Genomic DNA, 9,218 nt, shown 5'->3' on the forward strand with positions numbered 1-9,218 from the left:
CTTTCCAGACACTCTTCCCCAAACCTGTAGCGCTGCATGGGGTTGTTGTGACCCAAGTGCAAGACCCGGCACTTGGCCATGTTGAACCTCGCACCATTGGCCTTGGCCCTTCGATCCAGCCTGTCCAGATCCCTCTGTAGAGCTATCCTATCCTCAAGCAGATCAACACTTCCACCCGGCTTGGTGTCGTCTGTAAACTTACTCGGTCCCCTTGTCCGTGTCATTGATAAAGATATTAAACAAAAGAGGCCCCAATACTGAGCCCTGGGGAACACCACTTGTGATGGGCCGCCAACTGGATTTAACTCCAATCACTCCAATTTGAGCCCAGCCATCCAGTCAGCTTTACCTAGCAAAGGGTACACACGTCCAAGCCATGAGCAGCCAGTTTCTCCAGGAGAATGCTGTAGGAAACAGTATCAAAGGCTTTACTAGAGTCTAGGTAGACAACATCCACTGCCTTTCCCTCATCCACTAAACTGGTCACCTTGCCACAGAAGGAGATCAGGTTAGTCAAGCAGAACCTGTCTTTCACAAACCCATGCTGACTGTACCTGATCACCTGGTTGCCTGTATGTGCCGTGTGATGGCACTCAAGATGATCTGCTCCATAAACTTCCTTGGCACCAAGGTCACACTGACAGGCCTGTAGTTCTCCAGATCCTCCTTCTGGCCCTTCTTGTAGATGGGCATCACATTTGCTAACCTTCAGGCAACTGGGACCTTCCCAGTTAGCCAGGACTGCTGATAAAAGATGGAAAATGGCTTGGTGAGCACTTCCACCAGCTCCCTCAGTACCTTTGGGTGGATCCCATCCGGTCCTATAGACTTGTGTGTGTCTAAGTGGTGTAGCAGGTTGCTAACCACTTCCTCTTGGATTACAGGGGCTTCATTCTGCTCCCTGTCCCTGTCTTCCAGCTGAGGGTGCTGCATACCCAACTGAGAACAACTGGTCTTACTATTAGAGGCTAAGACAAAGAAAGCATTACGTATCTCAGCCTTTTCCTCATCCTTTGACACTATGTTTCCCCCTGTATCCAACAAATGGACTTATTTTGGGCTGTGTGAGCCAGACTGGGGAGCCATATCAGACTCAGGGACTATATTCATAGCAGACTTGTAGCCTCTGGTTTGCAGAGGCTCAGAGCAACCAGGGTGAGGTGAGGGAGAACCTTGGGGAGGTGGAGGGAGGATACACAGCTTTTAAAACAAAAAAAGCAGCCTGGCAGGCCAAATACCATTTTGGTCAGCACCCCACTAAGCAACCAGAACACTGAACAAAGTATGAAAAGAAAATGCAGTTTGTTTGGTCTTTCTACACAGAGAATGGGAAATATCCCCAGCCAGTGTCTCTTTTTTTTTTTTTTTTAAAGGCTGGGGTGTAGCTGGGCTCCTTCTGTTTAGGAAGGGCCTAGCAGCAATGAGGATGAACTCTGCAATCCCAGATAGACCTCTGCCATCACCTCATCCAAGTCTCCCAGTAGACAGTAGTTTGGTGGAACAGTGAGGTGGTACAGGCAGCTCCTGCAGCAGCAGTCACTGTGACCACTCCAGTAAAAGCACCATACTCCTCCTCTGATGACAAGTGATGCCACTGAAGGGAGAGGTAGAGAAGCTCCTATCATATCTTGATACTCATCCTCACACCCAGGTTTACAGACCTTAAGTCTGGCTGTGCTTTTAGGGGAGAAAGCTGACATTTTAAATTTCTGTGCCCTGATCTCCCCTTAGGTTCCTGTGTGATTACTGCTCTTGCTCCAGGCTGTGAGCTAAATAATAAAGGGAAATAGTTCATTTTCATGTGTGTCACTCAAGAAATCCATGCAGCAAGACTGAACCTCTGCTAGTGGCAATGAGCACATCAGGGCTGAAGTCAGTGCCAGTTTACATCAGCTGAGGGGCTGACCCCACTGCACCACCTTGAGAGGTTTTACTTTTCCCTGTGGATAATGATAAAATTCAGTTTAGCAACAGCTATATCAAAATACATCAGATGAAGTAGAAAATTGCCAGAAATGGCTTTCCAAAAGGCTCTGCTTGAAGAATTTCATGCAAAAGCATAATTCAGTTAGCTTGGAAACAGTTAACACGATAAAGGAAGTCCTCAGCTTTGCAGCAAAAAGAAAAAAAGCAAGCATCATGAAGGCACTGGAAAGGCATCTTACTGCCCTGCTGCATCAACCTACGGTCAGTCGTCAGAAGAAATTCTCCCTCGCCTGTAGTCAATGGCAGCCTGAATGAAATGGCAACTCCTGTTGCCCCACAGAAATGCAATCACATCATTGACTGATAACACCAAAGACAATGTGTGACATTTACAGATTTACGTGAACCTGATGGAGCATTTGTGTAGGCTGCAATCAATTACTTGGGCTTAACTGCATCATGTTTACCAGAAAATGAGGAATAGTTTACAGAATATGATGGCAGGGGCTTGGAGAGGCAGAGAAGGATCCTGTCTGTAGCATAACTTGAAGTCTGGTCTTCAAGTGCATGCGTGGGCAGGGAAGATATTCTGCGCACCGTCTCCCCACGCAGGTGCACTGCTCACACACACACACACATACTATTGCACAAGAAACCTAAATATCTTATTTTTAAAAACACAGCCCAGCTCATTTGCTGCAAGAACAAACTGTCCAGTCCTGATCATCTTTCTCAGATATTTTAATCACTGAAATTCCTCGGGCTCCCCTACTGAACTAATCTAATGAGATTTGACCCACAAATGCACACTGGTTACGAAAAGATCACATGTACATTTTTGTTCTTCTCTTTGCTATGCACAAATGTAAAGACAAACCCTGCTGCTGACAGGAAGGATAAATGGTAGAAATAACCAGGATGGCTTTCAAACGATGCTATCTGCAGCTGTCATGGAGTCCAACAGGGACTGGGGCTGTTCGGCACCCTGTTAAATATCAAGGCGCCTCTCCATGTAGACGCGCACATATGCAGCAACACCCTCCCTGTGTGTGCATACATGCCCTTTTTATTATGCCACATGTACCTAATAACTTCATCATACAATTAAAGCTTTACACACACACATACATGCATGCTAACTAACGCTCTCTCTGCAACGCACACACACACATACACACACACAAAACCTAACGACAGGCACCAGAAAAATCCAACGCAGCTCTGCAGGCAGAAAGTGCTCACCGAAGCCATGTAGTGCACACCCAATCCACAGCGATTGGTGCCTTATCATTATGTATAATAAATAACAGTGTTTAATAATAACAGCACTGCCGAGCTGCCTGCGCTCACACCCTCCCGACTCCATGCTCCTAAGCCGTTTCTGCAACATGGTCCTGTGCATGAAACACAGAATGAAAAGCAGGCAGGACACGATCACTGCAAGAATTAGGCTCCGGCAGCGAAGGCTGCTTCATGTCGGAGTGGGCTCTTCCCAGCTTTCAGACGTGTGATCTGCATGTCTAATAATGAACAGATTTATCAATCCATCATTTCTGGCATCAGTCCCTTACCTTGAAATGCTGCAGCTGAAGTATCTGGTCCTCAAGCTGTTGTCTCTTGCCTTCTATTTCTGTCTGCCTTTTCCGTTTCTCCTTGGAAAAATAATTTGAAAGACACAGAGAGAGAGAGAGAGAGAGATAGATATCTCGTTAGAGAAACGGAGGCTTTAAGGGTAGCAGATTTGTAAAAGCGTGTAAGCAGTCAAACGCATCTGTACAGATGTCACCAGTCCCATTTCACCTGCTCCTCTGCCTGCTGGTATGCAAACAGCAGCGTCCTGGGAAGACGCCAGCCCCAGACTAGCCGGTCGCTCGCCAGCAGGAGAAATTCTCCTCGCTCGCTCCCGGCAGCCGGAGCAGCAACAGAGTGCACAGTCCCAGAGGAGGGGAGAAAACAGGCATAACGGCTGAGAGGGAAGTTAAAGGGACAAAGATGTGCTTTTGCATTGGAGATGTTGGGCCAAAAAAAACCCCAACGGATTGCGTGGTGCAATTGTGTGACAGTAAGGCGACACGAAAGCAGTGGGTGGCATCACGGAGGAACAGAGCCAGGTCGCAGACGGCGTTTTTCCCCCCCGTGAGGTTGGTGGTAAGGTATTCCCCAGGCTCAATAGGGAGAAGGTATTTCAGCCAGATTGCATGGGATTTACCTGCAAAGCAAACGGGATGGAGAAACCCCAGCTGGCTTTGTTTAAAACTCAAGCCACCAGCACACGCCAGCAGCTGGCCCTCACCGGCTCGCAGAAGCTGGGCTGACCGCGTGGCGCCAAGGACAGCACGGTCATTTCCACAGCTGAGGGCTTTCACGGTCACGTTCGTGAACACGGCCGCTCACCCGTGCCCAGGCTGCTCCCTTCAGCAGTCAGCAGACTCTCTCAGGTGTTTCAAGAGGAGAACGCCCTGCTTTTCTCCCCTGCAACACCTTCCTCTTACGAAGGATCAACTGTTTGCCTTTTGCCAGTCTTCCGCACCTTGTGGGGAGCATTTCTCCCCACCCATCACCAGCCCAGATTAGGTTCCCTGTCCTGGAGGTCTTTTCTCATTTTAGATTTTGCAGCCAAGACAGAAATATTGAGTAGTAAATAAAGGCAGTCAAGTAAGCATACAGCCTCAGTTTTTTACCAGAACAACAGTCTTTATTCCCTACATGTGAAAGCATGTTTTTGTTATTTAAATATTTCAGTAGGTGTAAAGTTGGGCTTGAAGGCATTTGAGGATTCCTTAAGTCCCCAAAGTAATTTTTCTGTCTCATCTCTAGGTACCCTACTGATGCTCTGGGAATTCTACACTTTCCAGGGATTTCAAACCTTCATGCCTTGTCCTCAAGGGGCATATGATAAGATGCTGCCTATGCAGAAATTAGTTGTGTTTATATTGGACCTCAAACCAGGGAATTTTGAGTGAAAACATTACATTTAAAAGGAAGATCAGGGAACTTTTTTTAGTGTCAGGCTCTCTCAAAACAAAGCAAAACATGGAGCTAAATAACTGTCTGGACCACTCCTGCCAAAGAGTGAGACATCAGAAAAGTGATGGGAGGGCTGGAGCAATGAACCCAGAAGAGGCAAAGTAGTCAAATGATGCATATGTCAAACAGTTCTGTAATACACTGCACACTCTTACATGATGATTGTTTGTGTATATCTACATCTACACACACACACTCCTTACTCTCTGATGTACATAAGAATATCACTGCCGAACAAAAATAATCTGCTGACGTTGTTTCAGAATAGGAAAATAGGCTTTTTGGATAACTAAAATGTCAGAAACGGTGCCTGTCTTCAGCTGAAAACTTGACATCTCGCTGCTCTGTGCATGCAGGAGATAGTTTGCATTTGTGCACGCACACGCATATAAAATTTATGCATTCACCTTTAAAAATCCCTCCTTTTATATAAAATTGATAGCCTGTGGATCATCCCTCCTATCACTCCTCCAATCCCCATCCCCCCTTTGAATTTTTGAATGGAACAGGATATTGGATGGCTCAGGGGTTAAAAAACCCCAACATTGTTCAGGGATTTCTCTTGCCATTTTCTTCATTCTGTGATATTAACAGTGTATTTTGGAGACTGAAAAACAGAATTTGTTTTTTGCCATTTCCTCATATAGCTGGTCAGCCATGGACCAGAATAAAGTAGTTCTAAAAGCCAATTCAGTTAATGGCCTAATATTCTTAGTATAAGGATAATTCTGCCCTGTTTAAGCGAAGCTGGCCAGATGACAGAATGTTTGGATTTCACATATGTAGGCATTAACACCCCACATCTGACAGTTCATAGGCCAGCATAAGGCACCTACATTTTCACAGTTAGCTGACCTACATTTATGTGTGTGTGTGTATATACATACATATGTTTTTTCATACATATATGTATTCAAGCCTTCACAAAAACCTTCTCCATAAAGCACATGATAGAAATCACCACAGTACCTCCTCTGGCTGGTTGTGTCATACTCTATAATGGATGTGACAAGACAGCCTTATAAAACATAGATGGAAACTTCTTTTCTTTGTGAGAAAGGGAAAGCACTTAGAGTATTTTCCCTGCAGGCAGCAACACAGCAGGCACTAAAATACTTGAACTACTTACTAACTAGTGGGCTTCTGTGGAGTTAAATTGGAATATTGCTCACGTTTCCATATCACTGGCTTTCAGTCAGCCTGACTGCATGCCTCTGCCCTCTGATTTTGTACCACAGCTATGGCTGAGGAGTATGACAGCAAAAGTATTTTTTTTTTTTTTCTTTCTCTGAAGACTGCATGAATTGCAGCGCTGGTAATTAGCTATCAGGGTGTTTCCCCTTCAGGTCACTAGATCACATTAAATTTAAGCTTTTCCCAGTCACTGAAGGTTGTGACTGTATGTGTTCCTGGTTTATATGGGCGTGTTCTGAAAAAATGTGGTAGAAGACTGGACTGGCTGACAAAAATCCCACTAAAATCAGCATATTAAGGATTTTAGATGTTCAGTAGATGAAACCCACTTAAGCGGGCTCCTGATCAGTAAAGTCCTAAAGCAGGACTTTGCTGAAAACACTGGGATGTAAAGCACATGCTTATTTATACCTGAGCATTTATTAAGGCAGTTTTCTACACTGAAGCTGGTAGATGTTCCTCATTACTCTGTTCATCTCCTTATCTTCATCTAGCTAAAGATAAAAAAAATCATCCCCAAGAAGTAACCCCCAAGAAGACAATCCCTGATCTCTTCCTCCATGCAAGGATGCAGGGAGCTCAAGTCATAGAGGGAAGGCAGGAGTCAGGAGGATGGTTGGGTATATAAGGGATGACTGGATTTTGTACAATTCCTGCACCTTTGAGGGAGTTAGTGAAAACTGTCGGCTGAGATGTCAAATACACACACACAGAGTTCCTTGAAGCTATTCTGTGGGCACGAAGTGGTTTTTGGGTTTTTTTTGTTTTGTTTTTTTTTTTGATTGTTTGTTTGTTTGTTTTAAAAAAGTGAAGGGATTATAGAAACTAGGTTGAAAGAGGTGGAGAAAACAGGCACCGAAGCCAGTTTTACTGTGAATGTGGTAGGTTTAAAAGAAAAGATTTTTACCTATCATCTGAGGTGTGCTGCTTTCGTAAGAATACAGGTAATCATCACCTTTCCAAAATGGTAAAGGAGTACCATTTGGGAGGTACAGTCAGGACGCTCTGAATATTTGGGATATTCATGAGTTAAATTAGATTCAAACATTACAACCCTCCCTTCACCAAAAATACTGGGGAAACGGGAAAGTGAAAGTACTTATTTTTTTTACTCATAGACCCAAATGATGGGAAAAGAACATAGGTCAAATGGAAAGGTTACTCACATCCTGAAATCTGTTAAATGAAAAATGAGATTTGCACACAGGCATTCACATGCCGATGTGCAACATGGAAACCATAAACTTATTTCCTTTACCAAGAAGCTTGATTTCAGAAAGTAAGCAATTACTTCTTAGCACTAAAGGTGGCCAGTGCCACTTTCCTATTGCTAAAACCCAAGTATGTCAGATACTTGGTAAGAACTCATCCACTTGGAAGAGAGAGAGGTGTCGGGAGGACAAGATGGAGACCTGTAAAATCATGAGTGGGGGCATGGAGAGAGCCAGTGGGCATCTACTGCTCGCTCTGTCTTCCCCTGTAAGAAAAAAAAGGGGCATCAAGTGAAACTGGATGGGGCAGGTTTGAAGCCAAGGCACTGGGCTGCTGTGGAAATCCCTGTCTCAGGATGCTGTGGGTGCTAGAAGGTGATGGGGGTACCAGGGGACAGTCAGAGAGAAGGAGTACTGTGAGGGTTACTACACAAACTGAAATTACATCTGGGGCAGGAAGCCCCTGAACCACAGACGGTTTTGAGGGTGTTTGTTTTCTAAGTTTTCAAATGCTTGTCCTTCTCTAAAGCTCATCCTAACACCACTGATTTTTCTTTGACCAGAGAAGGGGTGCAGCATTTTTCATCTGAATCGTGCGTTACATTTGATCAAAATAACCTACAGCTTAGTATCAGACTTGTCAAACTGTTCCAGTCAAAAAAACCAACCCAAACAACCACAAAGCAATAACAGCAAAAAAAACCAACCAAACCCAAAGCAAGCATAAGACCTTGAAAAAAACAAGTTATACCAAAATGCTTCTCTGTGACACTACAGTCACAGAATACTTCAATTTTCCACTACAAAATCATTTTTGTTCTTGTTTAGAAATCTGCCTGCACAGTGTGGGAAGTGATACAGAGATTATTCAGCTCACAGAGTCATAACTGTCTGCGGAGAAACATGCACCTCTAAAGACATGTAAATCCTTGGGGCAGTAAAGCCTTGATAAAGCACTTTGCTCCCCTTGCATTGGCAGAAGCACCTGATTTCTTTGGTTTAAAGCCAGCTCAGACACGTGCAGAAAGCACTCCATGGAGTAGCAGAGAAACTAAATGCTATTTGATTGACCTCACTGGGAAAATACATGCCCAAATCTGATGGCAGGTTAAGGTTTACGGTACAGGTATCCAGAATAACACAGTAGGAAAGATAAAAATATCCCCAGCTCAGCACAAAACCTGATGGGGATTTGGTAACCTTTGAGGAAACGGGTAGCATGACACTGGAGGAGCTACCACTGGTAGTTTCATTGAAGAGGTTTCCTGTTGGCTTCATCCTGCACGACAAGCAAGTGTCCAGCCCACCACAGAGGGGCAGGTGGAAGAGAAGGAGCTCCTGCCTGTTGTGCCAATGCAAAGAAAAAAAAAAAAAAAAAAAAAAAAAAAAAAAAAAAAAAAAGCCGCCAAAAATGGCACAGGTGGAGGAAAATTACAGTCTGCCTCAAAGCAAGCAAAACAGTTACAAAGAACTGTCTCCAAAGAATCAAAGAATCACATGAATTTCTTCAGCAAGACATTATATTCTCCACTCTGCACAGTTGGCAGATATTATTCCCTGTTTATTTAAAGAGCACAGATTTTTAGGGCAGCAAGTAAGGAAACAAACAAGCAAAAGAGCTGCTGACACCTCTTTTTTTCTGTTGCCAGTTCAGGGACATTCAGAACTCCGGGGGAAAAGGAGCATCTGGGTTCTGTTCACGATTTCAACCTGCAGTTAGCATAATCCCAAGAAATTACTCCTCGTAGAAACTGAAACTTTCACCAGGGTGGTAGTTTAAATGACCATCTTCACTGTGGTGACTTCACATCTCTCGGCAGTGAAATAAAATCTGTAAATTTTTTTCTTCTTTTGTGGTTC

At 44.3% G+C, this 9,218-nt stretch overlaps 1 protein-coding gene across 1 annotated transcript in view; it reads right to left on the minus strand.

The window, feature by feature from the left end:
• PALM2 (paralemmin 2) overlaps positions 1 to 3,892 on the minus strand; it is a gene marked incomplete at its 5' end in the record, with an annotated part of 81,612 nt that extends 77,720 nt beyond the window's left edge. The window contains 2 exons of the mRNA XM_009890027.1: positions 3,498 to 3,575; positions 3,727 to 3,892. Coding sequence (XP_009888329.1) covers positions 3,498 to 3,575; positions 3,727 to 3,892 — 244 coding nt within the window. The remainder of the gene's footprint in view (positions 1 to 3,497; positions 3,576 to 3,726) is intronic.
• Positions 3,893 to 9,218: the final 5,326 nt, after the last annotated feature.

Source organism: Charadrius vociferus, unplaced genomic scaffold (assembly GCF_000708025.1).
Source record: "Charadrius vociferus isolate BGI_N301 unplaced genomic scaffold, ASM70802v2 scaffold528, whole genome shotgun sequence".
NCBI classification, from domain to species: domain Eukaryota; kingdom Metazoa; phylum Chordata; class Aves; order Charadriiformes; family Charadriidae; genus Charadrius; species Charadrius vociferus.